The sequence below is a fragment of the Pempheris klunzingeri genome, chromosome 10 (genome assembly GCF_042242105.1).
Source record: "Pempheris klunzingeri isolate RE-2024b chromosome 10, fPemKlu1.hap1, whole genome shotgun sequence".
NCBI classification, from domain to species: domain Eukaryota; kingdom Metazoa; phylum Chordata; class Actinopteri; order Acropomatiformes; family Pempheridae; genus Pempheris; species Pempheris klunzingeri.
The window spans coordinates 20,553,979-20,574,321 of record NC_092021.1 but is presented as its reverse complement, the minus strand read 5'-3'; the positions used below and the strand labels follow the sequence as shown (position 1 = coordinate 20,574,321).

The 20,343-nt window shown below is 41.1% G+C and overlaps 3 protein-coding genes across 4 annotated transcripts; 2 read left to right on the top strand and 1 right to left on the bottom strand.

Moving 5' to 3' along the window:
• Positions 1–1,605: 1,605 nt before the first annotated feature.
• LOC139208835 (DCN1-like protein 1) lies at positions 1,606–6,609 on the top strand. Of its 2 annotated transcripts, XM_070838591.1 has the most exons (7): positions 1,606–1,645; positions 3,113–3,329; positions 3,421–3,589; positions 3,934–4,064; positions 4,168–4,250; positions 4,943–5,039; positions 5,177–6,609. In XM_070838591.1, the coding sequence occupies exons 1-7, from the start codon at positions 1,643–1,645 to the stop codon at positions 5,254–5,256; spliced, it is 780 nt and encodes a 259-aa protein (XP_070694692.1). In that variant the 5' UTR covers positions 1,606–1,642; the 3' UTR covers positions 5,257–6,609. The 2 variants fall into 2 exon arrangements, with proteins under 2 accessions (XP_070694692.1, XP_070694691.1); XM_070838590.1 differs by lacking the exon at positions 1,606–1,645 and having other exon boundaries at positions 2,788–3,329.
• A 711-nt stretch (positions 6,610–7,320) lies between these two features.
• Positions 7,321–11,873, top strand: LOC139208777 (growth hormone-regulated TBC protein 1-A-like). Its single transcript, XM_070838517.1, has 8 exons — positions 7,321–7,419; positions 7,916–8,061; positions 8,142–8,300; positions 8,649–8,773; positions 9,176–9,272; positions 9,566–9,738; positions 9,837–10,022; positions 11,586–11,873. The coding sequence occupies exons 1-8, from the start codon at positions 7,358–7,360 to the stop codon at positions 11,685–11,687; spliced, it is 1,050 nt and encodes a 349-aa protein (XP_070694618.1). The 5' UTR covers positions 7,321–7,357; the 3' UTR covers positions 11,688–11,873.
• A 743-nt stretch (positions 11,874–12,616) lies between these two features.
• On the bottom strand, positions 12,617–18,937 carry lamp1b (lysosomal associated membrane protein 1b). Its single transcript, XM_070838091.1, has 6 exons — positions 18,583–18,937; positions 16,546–16,727; positions 16,316–16,444; positions 16,090–16,156; positions 14,464–14,631; positions 12,617–14,358 (listed from the first exon to the last, which is right to left on the bottom strand). The coding sequence occupies exons 1-6, from the start codon at positions 18,641–18,643 to the stop codon at positions 14,219–14,221; spliced, it is 747 nt and encodes a 248-aa protein (XP_070694192.1). The 5' UTR covers positions 18,644–18,937; the 3' UTR covers positions 12,617–14,218.
• Between the last annotated feature and the right edge of the window lie 1,406 nt (positions 18,938–20,343).

Genomic DNA, 20,343 nt, shown 5'->3' with positions numbered 1-20,343 from the left:
TTCGGTTTTTGTTGAAACTATATGGTGTGTGTGTGTGGAGGGTGTTTTTACTATTTTGTTCACATTATTTAGATCAATGAGGGTAGGCTCAATATTAGAACAGCCCCACAAACTGCTGAGTACAACTCAAGTAATGATCATGAAAGTATTCCACATCCACTGTGAATGTTTGAGTTCGCAACGATCATTTAGATGCTGCGTCCTGTCAGTCCCAACATCCAGTGAACCAGTCTAAAGCGAGTGTATACTCAAATCAGGCTGCCATTCAGGCCTTTTTCTCCATACAGCAAAAATAAAGGAGGGCTGGCGTCCACAGATAATCAGCAGCAGCGCCGTGAGTGTCTCCGTTTTGTCACGAGATAAAACTCAGCTGAGCCTGAGTCAGCCAATATTTTATTCTTCTTGAACACTTGTGGGTTTTTTCCTTGTGTTATATGAGGACTCAAATTGGACATTGATGACAAACAAGGTGAAAGATATCTATGCTTTTGTTTTGAGCAACATGACACTTCTCTCTCTCCTAAATTCAAATTTGCTTCACTGGCATGATCGTTATCACCAAAGCGTGTTGTGCAATGTTTACAATGTGAGGATGATAATTCAGAATCGATGAAGGACAGACAACAAATAGTTTGCACTACTTTACATATATAAAGCGCTTTACAATATACACTTGAACACTGTACTCATTTGAAAAAATAAAACTCCTAAGTACTCCTTAACCTGACCATTAACGCCATGTCAGTCATACTCTCTGTGGAAAATGTACACTTGTTCTTTGCCTGAACGCTGCCTCTCCCCAGATTTGATGTGTGGTAATTTAAACACATTAATTTAGGAATATGCATCACATAAGCACAAAACTAAAACAATTAAGTTCTCAAAACTAGATTTGATGCAGGGGTCTACTTCAAAGCTCAAGATTAGGTAACAGACTAGATCCCATCTTCAGACCTTAATCCTGTCATCTGATATTTTGCATCTCCACAAAACTTTGCCTTTTAATTAAATGAAAATGGACACAGTTGTCACAGACAACTTAGAAATCGTGGAATATCAATTTCGCTTTGACATTTTATTGAGTTAGTTTTGAGGACCTGCAGCTCTTGTCCAGATGGAGTTTATGTGCACTCATAATAAATGGATTTGGACAAAACTGTCTGCAAAATAAATCCAATGCTATGTTAACTGTTCATCTCCTGTTAGGACAGTGTGTGGAGAGGCGGCTTATTACAGATGCAGTGTCTTATGGTGCTGGTCATGTTTAGGACGGTGTGTGTGTGTGCGTGTGTGTGTGTCGGTAGTCATAGAAAGTGTCTAAGAGTACAGAGTACAGAGGTGGGGTTCATTTTTTATGTTTAACAGTGTTCTTTGCGGTTTAGGGGAGTTTTCCTGTGGTGCACATGGTGAAACAAAGCAGCGTAAAAAACCTCACACTCTTTATTTCTCACACACGAACACACAGAGACTTAATTATATATTACATTCATTTAAATCATTCAAATCAGGCAAATAACAACAGAGCAGTTGCAGCAAACCTCATCTTCCTGCTGAAACCTACAATAGCTGCTCAGCTACTTCCGCGCATGCGCAGAATGAGCGACACTCGGGCTACCAAACTGGTCAAACAGCGGGTGTGAAAATGGTAGGTAACCAAAATAAACACAAACCCAGGCTTTGGCTTTGGTGCCAGCAGGGCTTACCTTCAGCTCTATTGTCGTGTTATTAAATGACACGCCGTGTCGCGTTTTGGCAAGCATACAATGATGGGTTACTTGTGTTCGCTGCTATTCCAGGGAAGGTCAGTTGATATTTTGAGAGCAGCTAGCTAGCTACACGTCCCTTTTTGGCAGTCTGGTAACTTCGGCTGTGAGCAGGTCAGCCGCCGGACCACAAAGACAGACACACACACACGGGATCGATAGAGTGAGATCCCGGCTCATCAATAACCAAAGCGACTGTTCCCGTGAATACTGTCCCCATCGTTAATGCCAGTGATACAGTCTGGCTAACTTGGCTAACGTTAGCCAGTAGAAGTTACTAGCTGGTATGTAGACAGTGCTAACCTGACGTTACCCAGCTGGGAACGCACAGCAATAATCCGTGTTGTCTGACTTCATGTGGTCGTTATCAACAGAAATCAGTAACGTTTGGTGAAGTCGCAGAGTTTTGGTCTCCGGTTTCAGGAAATGCATCCCCTCAGTGAAGTGCAAGAGCCCAGAAACTGCAGATGGCATGAAGATGATGTTGATTAGGGCTGTAATGTTACAGAGTATTTTCATTATCAATGAATCCACAGTTTCTTACTCTTTATCACTCAGTGAATTGTTTTGCTCTACAAAATGTCAGCAAACAGGGAAATTGTTTTTTTTTTTTTTGTCTAATCAACACTTAAAAACTCCAAAGATAATCATTTTATAGTCAGAGAAGACTTCTATTATCAAAATAGGTGTAGATTAATTTCAACTAAACTAATGAAGCGTAACATTGATATAGAGTTATATAACCACAGATAGTCAGGTATTTGGTCTAAAGGATGACAATGGCTCTAAAGCGAACTGTTGTTTTTTTTACTGGTCTTAAGTCGTTGCATTACAGTTCAGTGACTAGTATTATCATGATGTTGTGTCATTTTGTTTGGGTTTTTTTTTCTTCAATATTAAGTATTTCTGGGTCGGGTGTTTGTGTTACACTCCAGACTTGTTGCACCTCTAGGTCCTGGTAAAGGCATCCCGTTTCCCTACTCATGTTACATCTATGACTGTAGTTATCTGAGGGGCCCTCCCGGGTACAGCATGTGATTTGAGAATCCACAACATCCCCCTTCAGAAGAGCCCATGTTGCTTTTGGATAGGACATAATTACCAGCACAGCGTCTTGGCTCACCACCTTTAACGTGTGTTTGTCAGCGTGACAGACTAACCTTTTGAAATGTGTCTCTGAGTGTCTCCCAGTCTTTCCTGTCCTCTGTACGGTTGCCTGAATGCCTGCAGATGTGTGTGTCTCGCTGTGTGTTTTTGTCTGCGTTGCGCTCTGTGTTTGCGTGCTGTTGTCTGTACTTCCTGCTCTGATCGCACCTGTGTCTGACAGCCCCTGTCCTGTACTTGCACAGCATAAGCTGAAGTCTTCGCAGAGGGACAAGGTACGGCAGTTCATGTCCTTCACACAGGCGGGAGAGAAGACCGCTGTCTACTGCCTCACACAAAATGACTGGAAACTAGAAGTTGCCACCGACAACTACTTTCAGAATCCAGATCTGTACTGTAAGGAATCCATGAAGACGTCTGTAGACCGGAAAAAGCTGGAGCAGCTCTACAATCGCTACAAAGGTAAGTGGGATAACTTAACGTGTTTTACTCTGTAACTCTACCAGGTTGGAGTTGCTCAAGAAAGGAAAAACTTTTTTTTTCTCCTTGATAGATCCCCAAGACGAAAATAAGATTGGCATTGATGGGATCCAGCAGTTTTGTGATGACCTGTCGCTGGATCCAGCCAGCATCACCGTGTTGGTCGTTGCATGGAAGTTTCGCGCTGCCACTCAGTGCGAGTTCACCAAGAAGGAGTTTCTGGATGGAATGACGGAGCTGGGGTGAGTGTTGACATCGACACCGCGTTGCATGCTCCAAAAGTGGGACGTAAAGGCCTCGCCCAAAGTGTCTCCGCATGGCGGTTCTGTTAGTGTAGCTTCATGGGGGGAAGGCTGTCTATATATAGACCCACTCAACCACAGCTTGAGTATTCTGTGTCTTTGTGGAATGACTCAATGGAGAAGGCTGCAGTGTTTTGACTTTTGGGGTTCATGTGACAGAGTTAACTTCAGCCAGTTTGTGAACAGCATCGAGACCGTCATGTTACAACTGTTTTGGGTGTCTGTGTGTGTGTTCATGTGGTGTTTCTTTGTTTAGTTATTGCTTAAAAAGTCTGTTTGTCCAGGTGTGACAGCCCAGAAAAACTCAAAGCCCTTTTGCCGAGATTAGAGCAGGAGCTCAAAGATAGTGGGAAGTTCAAGGACTTCTACCAGTTCACCTTTAACTTTGCCAAAAATCCTGGACAGAAGGGTCTAGGTAAGAAGAGTGACAATAACAACATCAAAAACAACCTGCTGAACGGTATCACTGAACTACAAACTCTTTCAAATTAAGTGTTCTGCTTTTTGTCTGTGTGCAGACTTGGAGATGGCCGTAGCCTACTGGAACCTGGTTCTGTCAGGACGGTTTAAGTTCCTCGACCTTTGGAATAGATTCCTTTTGGTGAGTTGAAGTGAAGTTAGGGAAGCACTAATCAAATATGCCGGATTGGTATCAGCACAGATACTGATAGTAGCTAAAGTTATCGAGTCATGGCCACAGTAATCTGGGCATTGTGTCACCTTACTCAGAAATGACAAGTAAGGAGATCTGCATGGTTAGCAATGTAGTTTTAACGTTAAAAAGAGTGAGCGCTGGTATCAGATCCTTACGTTTGGGTTGCAGTAGCTGAATCAATATCAGGTGAAAAAAGTTGCTATGGTGTATCCCTCATTGAAAGCCATCTGGCCCGGTGTTGTGGACCTCAGCCAAGGCTACGCCAGCTTTCATTGCACTTCACTGACTAGCACAAACTCACTCAAAAGCAAAGCAAGGCAAATTGATTTATATAGCAAGGCAAGGCGATTCAAAGTGCTTTACAGGGACAGAAAAGACAGTAAAAACACGACCCAGAATACATTAGAATTGCATGTAAAAGATAATAAAAGCCCAAGCAAATATATTGTTAAAGCTTAATAGAAGATGCAAAGAGGGGAGATCAATGAGTGGAACCAGATGGTGTTTGGTTGGAATAGAAAACTCTTGCACCTCCATCAGTAGTTTACACTGTGGTGTAGTAACAGCAAAAACACTTGTAGACATAGGAAAAAAAAAATGTGACATCGATGTGTTCACCAGCCATTTGTCCATTACAGGAGCACCATAAACGATCCATCCCAAAGGACACATGGAACCTATTGTTGGACTTTGGTAACATGATTGCAGATGACATGTCAAACTATGATGAGGAAGGTGAGTTTGGAAAGAAAAAATCCCTTCAGATGTGACGTTAATCCATTTTCTTTTGGCTCCCAGGTAGAGCTGTGAATATGGACATTCCTGTTAAAAATCTCTGTGCCTCTAATGAAATCTTGGTGTTTCTTTCTCAGGAGCGTGGCCAGTCCTTATAGATGATTTTGTGGAGTTTGCTCGACCAATTGTAACAGGATCAAAACGTAAAACTCTCTAAATCCAGTCCCAACTCTGGAAAGCCAGAACATTGTTTCTTTTACAGTGACTTCATAGTTTTTTTTAAGACTTGTACAAAAAAGTGAAAAATTGTAGACTTCAGAGAGAAAACAGAAGCACTTGAAACTGTCAGGAAACCACCTTTCAGGGAGCTGATTTAAAAACTACGAGAACATCTGGCCGCATTTTTTTTGGTCCTCGTGAGACCGAGGCGTCACATGGACGTTGCCAGATTCACCTCTGTCTCTCCTGCTGGATTCTCGGTGTCCTGGACGCCCCCCTGCTCGGCTCCAGGAGGAGCTTTTACCTGCCAGGCCACAGCCCTGTAAGTGGGGATGGACACAGCGCTGAGAGGAGGTTCGCTGGCTGTGTGTACTCTAAAGGGACTGGAGAGGAGAAAACTGTGTGTTTTAAGATTCTTCCTAGTCAGCTTTGTTTTGTTATATGAAGCTCTGAGTGACTGTGCAAAGCTCCCATGTCTCACTCTAACTTTGGGACAGAGTGCTCACTACACCAGCACCAACAGAACTGTTGCAGTTTTTACTGTACATACTGTATCTATTGGGACAGTTTACAAAGAGAGCTATATGAAGAAATAATATAAATATGTTCAATTTATAAATGCAAAAGATGATTCTTTTATGTACAGTAAATGCTAAGATCTCTAATGGGATGCCTCAGTATCGTGGATGATATGCTGTTGGTTTAATTATTGGGTGGATCTGTCAAGTCATGGAATCGTGAGCTTCTCATTGAAAGCATGTTAAACACATTTTATGTCACCATGGGCTGGTTTCACAAATACAGTTTTCACTAAAGTAAAGGCGGTGCTTTACTTGAGATAATTGATATTGGTTTGTGGTATTCATTTGTCCGGTTAATCTCAGTTGGAAGTGGGTCGTGAATCCTAAATGTAACTTAGTCTGTCCTTTCCACAGCACCACCATTTTGCTTTCAGAAGATAATCTCTCTCTAGATATTCAGGAAAGAGTTTTGCTTTTATCAGGTGACCCCTCTGATGATGCTGAAGTGGCTGTTCAGCAGCATTTAAGTGAAATTTGAAGTTAAGTTAAGTTCCAGACCCTTAGGATTGCATGGCACATATCTGTATGTCACGGCAGCGCTGAGGCCACAGTTCAGAAGCCAGGACACTGAAGAGGCCGAGAACAGGACGACAAAGTAAGCCTTAAGAATAAATATCTCTGTTCAATATTTATGTTTCTGTTCAAGCCCATCTGTCCAGTGTTACTAAAGGTAGTGAAAATTAGAATATATTGTTGATACATCATGTAAGTAGCTTCAGTATATTGTTCATTTAAGAAAGATGAATAAAGCATGAGTTTTTCCATAATCAGACATGTAAATAGTTCTTTTGTCGTCGACGAGTCAGACGATGGACACATTTCATATCCCAGTAGCGCTGCTCAGACAACAGTGCATTTAATAAAGCTGAATAATGGTTGCTAGAGTGTGGAAAAGATTCATATCCACACTGATCTGAATGTGTTGAAAAAGCTTTAATATTACATTTTTCAGAATATTCCTCCATGGTGTTGATTGTTAATAATAAACAATATTCAACAAAATTGTACAGTACTTAGGTCTGGTAATTTAACATTGGTGCTTTGTAAAACAAGCATGAATTAGTTCCATATTGGTCACTGTGTTTTTACTCTTTCCATGTGGGCGACTTTACAATGTAACACACCAGAGGTTCAGTATTAGATGATGATAATGAGCTGATCAGGTCGTCTGTAAGCTATTTATTCCATATTCTACTACATAAAACACATCAGGTCAAATGGCTTATGAGTATGTATATTATATATATATCCATTATCATGGACAGTAAAGTGCTGTACTGTTCCTCTTCCTCTGATTGTTTTCCATGCAAATAAAGCCCATACCTGTGGAGGTTACCTGGGTGTTACTGAAACTAGCCCCTCCTCTTCACTGTAAGGTGAGACTTTTGAAACTCACACAGCTTTGTTATTTACCTTGACGGCAGGCAGCTCTTTCCCGAGTGTCACATGAAATAACCTCCTCGGTGTAGGTTGGGAACAGCCTTGGTGGACCTCTGTACCTGCAGCACGTCACGCACAATGGAAGGAGAAATGAGAGGAAACGCTTCTCAACCTCTTACATGTTGTAACAGCAGTGAAAGGTGAGCTTCATGTTGATGTGCTGTTCACTCTGACTGCATGTTTTGTCTGTGTTTTTACTTGTGATCATTTCATGTGTATACTCGTTGCTCCCCAAATGACGAATAAATTCCATATTTACATTGGCTTATTTCCTCATCGACTCATTAAGTGTCACTTACTATAAACTTAAGCTGCAATTAAAAGCCAAATACGAAGCTCAGAAACATGTCAAGGCTAAGAGATGTTTCATGGAAAATATATAACATTTTCTGGTTATTCTTTTAGCTTGAATTTTGCTCCTTGCTCCTGAACCCACTTGAAAGTAATTTAAAACGGACTAGTCATCCAGCTGGGGCATTTGATCTCCCTGCTACAGAAACCCAACCCAGTGGAGGCTGTTGTAGTGTCCATCATCAGGGAATAAGAGAGAGAAAGGAGGGTGGGGAGGAAAGTGACCCCCCGCTGTCAGTCTTTTGTTGACAGTTGTGCTTTGTGCATTGCCATCTGCTTGTACAGGATTGACCCCTATGGCTTTGAGAGACATCAAGACTTTGAATCCTACAAGGAGATGATGAATGAATACGTAGCTGTCCTCAACAGACGGTCGATGAGATGGTCCAAGCTCCTTCAAGAGAAACCGCACATGGAGAAGAACTTGACAGGTACAAGTAACAAACACATCTGTTTCCCGCCAATCTGTGGTCACGTGACGCACAGTAATTATAAAATCTGATTTTTGAAGTGAAAAGGTATGTGCGTAAAGGTGTGCCGAATGAGCACCGCGCCAGGATTTGGATGGCAGCGAGTGGTGCGCAGGAGCGACTGGAGAGCAACCCGGGTTATTACCAGTCTCTGCTGGCCATGGAGCACGACACCAAGCTGGAGGACACCATTCACACAGGTGCCACAATAGGCCTTTCTCTCAGTCGACATTTTGACATGTCATAATAAGAAAAGCACAGGAGTAAACAATACAAAGAATGAGGGCTGAATTCCATTTAGCTGCCTCAGTTTCAGGGTCCTGCTGTTGTTCACTGTCACACTGTCATGGCTCACAGGGACACTTGAATAGAGCGGAGCCATTGTTAATGTTATTAGTAACATTGGTGCTTTTCTTACAAGTCAAGACGTCTGCTGTGGTAAAGCCTCGTCATGCCCCCCTATCCCCCAACGATCCAAGTATTCTCCGTCCTGTCTCAACACAAAAGGTCCATATCATGGTGCAGTTGTTGTCATGTTTTTTTGGCAGACATGCATAGGACTTTTCCCGACAACGTCCTCTTCAAGAGCAAAGCGGAGCCGAGCCTGCAGAGGGCTCTGTACAATGTGCTGCTGGCCTACGGACACCATAATGAGGCAGTGGGCTACTGTCAGGTGAAGAAAACGCCTTCACAGATAAAAGTCAACGTATCTCTCACTTAGCATAAAGTCTGTTTACCCAAAGAACAGGACTGGCTAGTTGGTTAACTTCCCGTTCAGCAAATTTAATTACTTAGTAAACCAGATTATGACGCATGCTGGAGCCACAATTTTTGACTGGAGGTTGGTAGAGCAAAAATGACAGGTGTAGTTTTCAGACACGCCATCACAACAAATTTGACAATATATTTGTGACAAAATCAAATCCTTTATTAAGCTTCTGGATATATGTTGTTGCTGTGGATATGTCATAAATACATAAATCCTGCCATGAGTTTGGCTGCATGTGCACGTTCATCTCTAAATCAGTGACATACAGCACACCAGCCAAATCATCGCCGCCTCTGTTCTTTCCAGGGCATGAACTTCATTGCAGGCTACCTCATCATTATCACCAAAGATGAAGAAAAATCCTTCTGGCTCATGGATGCATTGCTGGGCAGAATGCTCCCAGGTAGAGTTCAAATGAAATATAAGAGAGTTCAGATGTTAGCTGCCAGAAACAACATTATTTTAATGTGATGATGACCCCTTGTTATAATACAAAAGACATGGACCCAAGATTAGAGCCCTGTTGCACTCCGAACACAAAAACAAAATTTGAAGTTCTAGACTCATATAACAATCTGAAACATTTAGATTTGATCTTTTAGACAGAAATAAAAGCAGCTCACAGCTGTGCTTGAGAGCATCACTACTGTACTCAGACAGAGAAAGGCAAACTCTTCTGCTTTGGGGGTATCGTAGACTACCACAGCCTGACCATGCTGGGCCTGAAGACAGACCAGGAGGTTCTTGGGGAGCTGGTGAAGACTAAAGCTCCAGCAATAGGACAGCTCATGGACCAGTTTCCTGGCATATGGACACTGGTGGTGTCTCGTTGGTTCATCTGCCTCTACATTGACGTACTCCCAATCGAGGTGAGGAAAAGCTGGGGTTTAATGGCAGACACGAATAATCATGGTGATGTTGAGGCACATCGTTTTACAGCCATCTGTCTTGTGTCTTGTACCTGCAGACAGTTCTGCGGGTCTGGGACTGTCTTTTCTACGAGGGCTCCAAGGTTCTTTTCCGTGTTGCTCTGACTCTCATCATCCATCACCAGCCGGAGATCCTCAGAGCTCGGTCTCTGCTTGATGTGTGCGAGTGCTTCAAACAAATCACCTGTGGAGCTTTCACTCTTGACTGCCACACCTTCATGCAGGTACGATGAGGCGATGAGGAACTCTGAAATAAGGAAACAGAACATGATGGGATGATTTGTTCCTTTATAGTGTCATCAATACGATTAACAGTTCCAACAATTTGAACATCCGACACCAGTTCTCCACAATTTACAAACCATCGCCATTATCAATTATTCAGCTGAATACCTGTGGAGTGTTAATCTGTTAATCATTTGTTCTATAACTACAAAAACAATCAATAATGCAGATCAAAAGTCTTGTTTTGTTCTTACAACAGCTACAAACCCACATGATATAGTTTACTTACATATAAGACACAGAAAAGCAAGGAATTCACACATGAGAGGCTGGAACCAAAATATTTATCACACTTTTGTGAAAAATTACTTAGATGGTTGATCAATAATCAAAGTTGTTGCAGAGGAATTATTTTTCGATCAGCTTATTGATTAATTAAACTGTTTTACGTCTGAAGCATTTTGTATTGCTATTGGTTCGCTGCTGTGCTTTTTTTTTTTAACATAAAGAAATACATGATTAATTAAGTTATTCAAAAAACTTATTTTTATTTTATCTCCCTGATAGACTAATAAACCTCACCTGTATCAAAATGGTTACTGAGAAAGAGTCACCTCTTGGAGAAGTGGTGTAAGAGATTTACCAAAAGACAAAAGAAAATATGTCTAACAAAAACAACACTGGAGAAAGTCATGCATCTTCCCCGCAGAACATCTCTGACTTAGTTTGAGTGGACCAGCTTCCACAGAGGAGAACAGATTTACCAAAAGTGCTGATCAGGAAAGACGGCGCCCCGACAGATTTAACCCACTCCTGGAAGAGAAACTCTTTCAGCCAGTTTGTTATGGGTGAGATGTTTACCTGAAGCTTAAATTACAGGCTCCATGTAAACACAGCTTGGTGTGTAAACGTCTTTAAAGGACACTTTACCAGTATACCCAGAAATTCTTTGGCTGGGAGCTTTGTTAAATGAAAATAAGACAAGATAAGAGAGACTTTATTTATCCCACACCAGGGAAATGTACTTGTTACAGGAATAAAGTGTCAGTAAAAGAATTAGTGCAAAAACAAGGGCTATAACAAAATCTAAAAATAAATGCAAATATACAAATATGAGAGAAAAAAAAATATATATATATGAAATATATACATGTGTGTAAGATGTATATATAGAGAGCAAACAAATAAAAAATATAGGTAATGAGGCATAACAGTGGTGAAAGATATAAATGTGATAAAGATAAGTATATGTATGTGTATCCTATAAAAACTATAAAACATCACAGATAAACCTGAATGAAAGTGATGAAAGCTGCTTATATAGTCAGTGGTGGTCAGATATTGCACGGATGAGTCTTAATATTGCACAGAAATGTTAAACATTTATGGTCCAGATATTAATGTTCTGAGCCTCCTGTCATGTTTCTTCGGTCTAGGACACAGGCCGGAGGCCTCTGTGTGTGTGTTATTTGCTTAGAAGTTTTATGACCTGAGGAACGAAGCTGTTCCTCTGTCTGCTGGTGCATGTTGTCAGACTCCTGTGTCTCTCTTTTGTTCTACAGAAAATCTTTACAGAGCCTGGGAGCCTGTCGATGGCGACTATCGACAAACTGAGAGAGAAATGCAGACAACGAATACTGGAGGAAGAATCTGGACATCCCTGAGGTTTGGATCCACCACCATCCCCCCCCCCCAATGTGACTATATTTCTCTCATTTTAATTCAGTGTAACAAAGTAGGCCACTACAGGAACTATTAACTGTACCAAATGCACATACTGGTGGACGTGGAAAGGATGTTTTAAAATCTTAGCTTTTTATTTAGGGTCCCATTTTCTGCAGAATATTTCTGCTGCTATAGATATTCAGAGTCCATCACACCTGATGCTTTGTAAAAACTGTTTAAATTTGTATGCTTTTGTTACTTGCACTATTGTAGTATTACTGTGATATAGCAGAACGAGAGTGGTAGTTTGTTTTGTTACTTTAGAGGATGATGCTGTGAGAAAAAGGGTAATAAGTTAAATTAAATGTTTAGATTTGGTGTGGTGACTGCTGTCCTAATTTACAGAACCTTGTGTTTCACTTTTTACTGTGAACAGAAGCCTAATCTTTCTCCTGATTTAGCCGACCTCAAAAACACTTCTGCCACATGAAGGTAGGGAGGCAGTGGTCATTTCAGTGTTACAGTCTTAAACAACAGCTCATTCAGGGGCTCTGAACCTGTGGCGTTATATTGAGGTTAGAAATCCCCTACAAGCAGCTGAGCTCAGACAAAAGGCTCATTAAGCTCTGTTGTCCCAGTTGCACACAGATATTCATTTACCATAAATGAGACGTGGAGGCCTCTTCTGAGAAGTACAAGACCAGCGCTGCACTTTTTTTCTTTTTTTTTAAATCTGTGCAGTTTTTGTGCCTCTATGTGATAAAACTAATACAGCGTTAAAACTGATGCTGTAATTTAGTCTTCAATACATAAAACATCCTCAAGTACTTTACCTAAAACAAAGACATCAGATCAGGAACTGGTCTGACTGCTATGATGATGATGAGGATGGTGATGATGTATGAAGACAAAACAAAAAGTCAAACAGTTTCAACACTTTCATTCCCTTTTATTGACCTCTCTTTTAGAAAACAGTTCAAACACATACATTAAAAGCTTATTAAATCACTACATGATTATTTAGATGGAGGAAAAAACATAAAAAAACAAACATCTGTACTTTCTCCTTCTGCAGCAAACAATGAATATTTACGGTAGTAACAGTGCATGAAGGCTATGTGAGACATGGCAGCACACAGTGTCAGTGAGTGAGTGAGTGAGTGAGTGAGTGAGTACCTCTGTGGCATTGGCTTTACTTTAATCCCATCTATGTTACAGCTGGGAAGGCACTGATGAACAATGACCAGAGCATTTTGGCCACTTCAAATCATTACAACACACTTTTAGTGCAACTTCTTTCCTTTCAGCAACCAAAGGCCCCCCCCCCCCCCATGTGGGCCCACATTTAGGGGGAAAATGACACAAAACAAACCACCTAGCGGACAATAACACTTCAACATTTCTATAGTCGTACAGCGACGTCCTGAGCTTTTTCACCCACCTAAGCAAAACTGCACTGCCTTTTTTTTTTTTTTTTTTTTTTTTGATTGTTTAAGCAACTCCTGTTGTGCGTGTATACTGTAACAGCAGAATCCAAAAGACTGGCTGCTTTCAATTAAAGGAGCAGTCTGACATTTTGGGGTAATCCACATTCTTGCCTGGAGTTCAAAGAGAAGATCAATACTATTAATGGTTCAAGTGAGAATACAGCCAGGAGGTAGTTAGCTTAGCATAGCATTAAGACTCTCCTCTGTTTCCAGTCTTCATGCTAAGCTACGTGAACCGCCTGCTGCCTGTAGCTTCACACTCAGCGAATAAGAGAGTGGTATCTTGTCATGTAACGATCGCAGAGGGAGCAAATATGTTGAACTACTCATTTAAACAAACGCATCTTACGTCTCCACACAATGTGTTCAGTACCTTTATAAAGGGAAAGGAGGACACATCAGCACTAATCCCAGTGGACAAAATCAATTCATTTTCAGGATTAGTTTACTGCGTTTTTAGTATGTTCCCTAAAATCGGCATACTTGGGCTAAATGTAGAGTTGTAATGTAAAAAAACTCAAATCTTTAGTGTCCGACGAGGATCAACTAAACAGCCTGAAATATTCCCTTTATTATAACAAACCCCACTTAGGGCAAGACCACTAAAATGTCCGCCCCAAAGCTGATAAACAGTAAGAAAAGCTACAATAGCAATTCCCTCAAATCCCATAATCCCTCAAAATTCCTTTCACAGAAATCATAAATAGTAGATTACAAACTGAGGACTCTCATGGACCCTCTGATCAACACCCCCCCCACCCCTGCTTTACACAGTACCAGTACGTTTTTCTTCATTTCACTGCAATCTCCAAACAAAGTCCCTTTTTTATGAAAGAGCAGGTCAGTTCAGAAACCTCCACAAAGTGATAATGATTGGTGTTACTGATGAGGGCAAACAACAGCACAGACAGAGGCAGGGAGATGAAGGATAGGGGGAGAGAAGGGGGGGGACAGGGTGGGGTGTTAAGTCTCATAAAACAGTGGTTAATCTCGAGGGTGGGGTGGCGCGCTCTGGCCTCTGGGAACATGAGTGACGAGTGGCCTCAGATGGTCTGATAGCCGGCGTGGCTCCTCTTCCTGCCGATGAGGTAGGCCAAGAGCACGATGAGGACAAGACCTGCTAAAGCTGCTCCGACGATGATGGGGATCAACATGTCATCTTCATCCAACTGGCACTCCTCAGCTGAGAGAGTTAAAAAAAAAAAAAAAAACACACACAGAGGGGACGAATCAGAGCATGAAAGCAGCAGATTTATTTGATCTGATTCCACTTGACAGAAGTGTTTACCTGTTCCAAACTGATTTCCGCTGAGGCCGAAGGGCTGCACCTGCACCTGGAAGGTGTTGATGGACAAATCCTGGGTCACAGCCAGAGTTTGCTCCTCGCGGCACATGTAGGAGTAGCCCAGGGTGCCCCGCAGGTAGTCCAGGCTGCGGTTGTGGGCCGAGAAGGGCACTAAAGGCAAAACAGACTTTAAAGACTGGAGATAAACTTAAGAGAAGGATTAAACAAATATTTCACCAAGATGGTTTCTTTGTTCAACACCTGATGATCTCAATGGTAATTTCAAAAAAAGTGCAACTGTTAAAACGATGCAACACTGAACAAGACAACAGTCGAACTGATCACCATTAAAGAATCATGTGATGTTAGAGAACTGCTGCAAGAGAAAGAGATGGAGGTAAGAGTTACAGATCAGATCACTGAATGTGTCGGTGGTTGAGAACAGAGAGAAAAAAAATAATTAATGAACCCATTTAACGCTGTGTCCTAACAGCAAGCGAGCGTCCGACGGTCACATCTCATAACATCGGACACTCTCTGTCCACACAGAGTCAAATATACGCTTCTACTAAACGTCTATCAAACTGGAGACGTGACCACTCCAGTACAAGATGGGCGAGTACTGACTCTCTTCCCACGTTTGTACTTTCTAAACTGAAAATACAGATCTTATATTGTGATATTTAGACGTTTCTTTACAGGAAACGACAGAATCCAGCCAACAGCAGCAGGTTGTTATCATGGATATCAGCTTTCTCTGATCTCCCTCCAGCCAGCTGCCTTATTGTACAAAGAACCAGAGTTTTCAACGCGCCAAAAACAGAAACCGGGCATCTGACAAAAGCTCAGCTCAAAATGGTGCAGTTAGGACGGTCCAACAGGACAAACAAGGCAATCAAACTGATTTTGTCTGAAAAACATCTTTTCACAGAGTTCTGCCGTAGTTTGGACTGAATATGAACCACAATGTCCCCAGACTGAGTCTGACTGAGGACTTGAGTTGCTTCTCTCCCTTGTTTCTTGTCATCTCTTTACAGTCTGTATGAAGGAACAATAAAATCTCCTACATAAAATACTATGTAGCTATGTTAACATGGACAAAAGAAAAAAACAGCATATAGGATTTGAGTCACTCAAAAAAACACTGTACCAAAATACTTCTCTTATTAGGTCATATCTATCCACACTGCATTGCTACCCGTCTTGTATAGATTATAAAAAGATAAACGTGTATCACCTCTACTCATGCAATTATAATTCATTAATTTATGCCTCTAAGCAGTTTCCTTCTTGTGTTTGAATTACATTTCACTATGACGACGTTTAATCAACTCCTCTCAACTTCAAGTTTGAACAAGAACTAAATATTTAATATCTGTAGGACGTATTTCACGGTAGATTTTAAGCTCCATGGTGTAAAAAAAGATCTATTTAGGCAAAACGTGATATATTTCAAGATTAATTTAGTACTTGACAGTTGTGGTGCAACCTTTCCCTTTTTTTTGAGCCGATAAAAACCCTGATTACACTTCACATCCTGGAGAGGAGCTCAGGCTGGGTTGGACACATGCTTTTTAGTGTGATAGAAAGTGATAGAAAGTGACCAGCATGCATACTGGGAGGTCTCACCTTTCATGTCTGGCCAGTTTGCTGTCAGAGACACTTCACTCAGGTGGTATTTATTGGACGTGGTATTCTGGAGAAAAACAGCAAAGGTGCCATGAGCCTAAGGAAGTTCCACTCAAGCTCCTGCTGCCATCTGCTGGCCATTTGAGGGAGTACGGGGTGGAAATAAAAGCTAGGAGATAAATGGGACACAGCCTTTTTCATACACATTAGAGACGCAGTAACTTACCAGGGTGAAGAAGAGAGTAAGGTTAGTCTTCTCCGAGTCCGTAGTGAGCCGCAGGTAGGCGCTGTCTGAGTCACATGATCCAGAGCTCTTTGTCACATTGGGGTCAAGGTTCACGACATCCTGCACAGTCTGCCAATGGAAGATGGAGCATTTTAAAACATGTTAAAATGTGTCTCTACTTGAAGCTCCGGCTGTGTTCAGACAGCCGTCGAGTGTTTGTATTTAGGCACCTTATTCTGGGAGTCAGAGTTGAAGGTGATGTTGAGCTGGAGACCCATGGATGCCAGTAAACAGGCCGTGTTATTGCTGTTGTTGACCCGGTAGTTTCCTCTCTCAGGCTTGCCGAGGTCTTTGTGCGGGGCAGCAGTGGGCGGGGCAACTGTGGCGAAACCCTGGTGCAGGAGGGCAGCTGCTAGAGGTTTTAGTTTTAAAGAGAAAACAGAATGAATGTGTAAAGAATGTGCAAAAGTATGAAAATATGATGGAGAACCCAAAGGGACGATGTCGCCTGGGATTTTTCTTTACTCAGTAGCCATTTCAGTGGGTCACAGCAGTATTTAACACAATCTTTTCCAAATTCAAGCACTTTTCAAGCATTATTCAAGGTGAATTTTCAAGGTTTTCCAGCACCTAACTGCTGAGGTAAATTAAATTACATATGTTGTCTGATACCTGATGTTTGCTCATGTGGGGATTCTTCAATCCTTAATTTTGAATTCTTGAATCATTGGGTCTCTCTCTTAATTAAAGAGTTTGGTCTAGACCTGCTCTTTAAAGAAAGTGTATTGAGAGAACACTTGTTATGAACTGGTGCTATATAAATAAAGATTGATTGATTGATTTCTAACTAACATTGCCGTCTTTAGCAAGACTTTTGTGAATGTAGTTGTGGAGTTGAAGAGCTTCAGTCAACATTTTCAACAATATATATATATACACATATATATGGTTACTGATATTACTTCAACCATACACACGGACAAATTAACAAGCATCTGTCCAATTACACATTGAGTCCATATCTTTCACGAAACCACGTGTAACTTCCTGTTGCACTACGATCTGTAAAATTGATGAGGACAAAGTTACTGGCTGCAAAATCATAAACACACCAGCGTATCGAGAATTCTTTAGTTTCAATTCTTTAATAAGTCAGCAGAATGTGAGTCAACAAAACGCACACAAGTAACAGATACTATTACTATATATACTACTATATGAAAAAAATCTGCAAGTATGCATTTTTGAGAAGCTGAAAACAATGAATTTGGCATTTTTGCAGAGACAAATGTTTTCATTGACTCTCATAATAGTTGTTTTTTCCATCAATGTGCAAAGTTTGACACTAGACGGCTGTTTTCATCTACTGTCGCAGTTTCATACAGGGACATAGCACGATGATTTTGAGGCACTGAAACTATTTTAGAAGCTAATCACGGTCCAATATGCAACAAAAACAAAGGGAACGTGGAAACTTGAACCTTTTCAGTGAAGTAGAGGAAATCTTATGTCCAGCAGTTTATCTAATAAAATGAAAAATGTGCTCATAGTTACAGATTTTGCATTTTTCCATGAAGTAATTCAGCATTTGTATGCAAAAACCACATCAGTCAATGGCTATTCAAAAGAAGAGTACTATTTTACACAACTTAAATTGTGTTTTAGGGATCTTTAAAACACGAAGACAAAGGATAAATAATTACCTCAAAACTTTAAGAACTTAACGAGATTTATTTATGAATTGCTTTCTAAAACTATTAATAGCAAATATGTGAAATGTTAAAGTTTGGATGTCACTTAATGACCAATTTTTAACATCTAACCATAATCTTTTGGACAGTGGACATGAGAAAAACATATGCTCAGTTGTTTCTTCTGATATTTTGCAGTCGTAACAAGGGTCCATGACTGAGCATTTCAGCCGCAGACTGCACTGACAATGACGCTCACTAAAAAAAAAGGTGAAGGAAGAGACGTAAACTCAGTAATATAACAGACAAACTCTCCAAAAAGCATTTAAATGACGTACTACAGTAATTCTACCACAGAAACCCACATTAACTAACATGTGTATGCCTGACAACTAGACCTGCGTGTCACTATAATCTTAGAAAAGCTTAGAAGACAGCTAATGTTAGCGAAATATGTGCAAACGTTTGGTTTTTACTAGCTAGTCCTGCTAGCTGAGGGCTGCTTATCTGTGACCTTTATTGTTTTACTCGTCTGGTAACCCCCGTAAATGTTACATAAACCGAACAAATACTCACCTAAAACCAGCTGTATCGTTACTCCCAGGCACCAGGACTGGACACCGCTGATCTGAGCCATGTTTCTCCGCTTTCTGTCCGGCTGCTTCGGCCAAATCACAGCAACACCGCAGACGGGACGCTAGCTAGCTTAGCTGGAGATGTTATGCTAGGCGGCTAGGCTAGTGTTAGCCTCACAACAGCAGCGGGAGAAAATAAAGAGTCAAACCCGCGGATTTGATGAGATGATGAAGCGCTTTTCTCGGTAAAATCCCCCGCGAAGGTTTCTGGTTACAGGTAACAACTTTTTGTGCTTGTATGAGCGGGTCGTGAGGCCAGTTTAGCTCGTCTTTTTCACTTTATCGCTGCCATCAGGATCATGTGACCGACGGGTTAAGAAACACCCGGAGAGTCACGTGGTTGTTTGTTTTATTTTTTTTTGCTCTGTTTCTTTCGGTTTTTGATTGTTTTGTCTTTTATTTCGTTTATTTTATTGATTATTTTATTTTTTCATCTCATTGAGGGCATACCACTGGTTAGGAAAAAAATGTCTTATTAGAAAGTTAAAGAACAAAATGAATGTAATCTACTTTTTACTAGATTCACTCAACAGCATTAATCACTGATTATTTTTAGATTTTGCTTTAAAAGCACATGCACACAGGCTTATATAATACAACACATTGTTAATCACTAAACTAGTCATTCCCAACCTGTTTCGGCTTGTGAGACTGAATATCAGTGTGAAATTGCGGCTCCTTATCAGGTTTCAGGCGTCTGTGAGTTGTTGTCAGATCAATCAAAGAGACATTTCCTCTTTAAACATCTCAGACAGTTTCATTAAATAAGCGTCTGAGGCTCCAATAGGTATAATCATCACATCATTCAGATAAAAGCAAAAATTAGATTAATGCTATAGAAGTTCGCTTTTATTTGTTCTTTGTGAATTACCTCATAACCACATGATTGATGGATCCTTCTGTGCTAAATTGCATTCTGTTGCATTCAAGGTCCTGAACACCAGGCGTGGGTTCCTCCGCTGTGCCTGGAGAGCAGGGATGTTCTCCAAAATGCACAGGGACAGGAAACGTGCACACACTTATGTTTAGATTACACTGCCTGTATACATGGGAAATGTTAGTATACTGAGGATACTGAGGATGTTTTTGAACAGTTTGTGAATCAGGGTCACATGAACTCAAGTCCTGTATTTAACTACAGGTTCGGGGGAAGGCCTGCATCTATTTGACAGCTATACAGTATTTTCCTGCTATTTAGAGATTCATATTTTGCATACAAAAGGAAATGTATAAAAGATGAAATAGAGATGCAACTTGTTTATCTATCTGTGTCGTGCAGCAGACTGATATAACTAACAGGGTCCAGGCCGTTGTGTGTGTGGGCGTCTCATTAAAGGTCCCAAAGGTCAGACTTCACATTTGACACACAAATGTCAAAATGAAGTCTCCTCTCTGTGCAACTTCACCTGACCTGACTGCTCTGGCTGCCGGTTCAATAGTTTCCTCAAGTGTCACAGATCGGTGTGATTGTGCAACATGAGACCGTCTGCGACCCCGTCGTTTACACACTCACTCACTAACATTCAAGTATCATATGGGGGCAACCTGCCTTTTGACCTTTTGAACATACACTTAAAGTTAAACAGGCTGTAACTGGCTACAGATGTCAAGTCAGCCTCTCCGCAGCCTGCTGATGGACCGGTAATCACATTTTGGGAGGCGCATAAGAACGGCAGAGAAAGAGGCGCCAAAATTTGAGTCC

Bases quoted from the DNA above. Each gene is read 5' to 3' on its own strand.
- lamp1b (XM_070838091.1), bottom strand. From the start codon at position 18,643: ATGGCTCAGATCAGCGGTGTCCAGTCCTGGTGCCTGGGAGTAACGATA. The intron at 16,445-16,545 runs GTGCCTAAATAC...TTCCATTGGCAG, and splicing joins ACTCTGACTCCCAGAATAAG to ACTGTGCAGGATGTCGTGAA. The intron at 16,157-16,315 runs GTAAGTTACTGC...GTTTTTCTCCAG, and splicing joins TTACTCTCTTCTTCACCCTG to AATACCACGTCCAATAAATA.
- LOC139208835 (XM_070838590.1), top strand. From the start codon at position 2,984: ATGCCTGCAGATGTGTGTGTCTCGCTGTGTGTTTTTGTCTGCGTTGCG. The intron at 4,065-4,167 runs GTAAGAAGAGTG...GTCTGTGTGCAG, and splicing joins TCCTGGACAGAAGGGTCTAG to ACTTGGAGATGGCCGTAGCC. The intron at 5,040-5,176 runs GTGAGTTTGGAA...TTTCTTTCTCAG, and splicing joins GTCAAACTATGATGAGGAAG to GAGCGTGGCCAGTCCTTATA.
- LOC139208777 (XM_070838517.1), top strand. From the start codon at position 7,358: ATGGAAGGAGAAATGAGAGGAAACGCTTCTCAACCTCTTACATGTTGT. The intron at 8,774-9,175 runs GTGAAGAAAACG...TGTTCTTTCCAG, and splicing joins AGGCAGTGGGCTACTGTCAG to GGCATGAACTTCATTGCAGG. The intron at 9,739-9,836 runs GTGAGGAAAAGC...TTGTACCTGCAG, and splicing joins TTGACGTACTCCCAATCGAG to ACAGTTCTGCGGGTCTGGGA.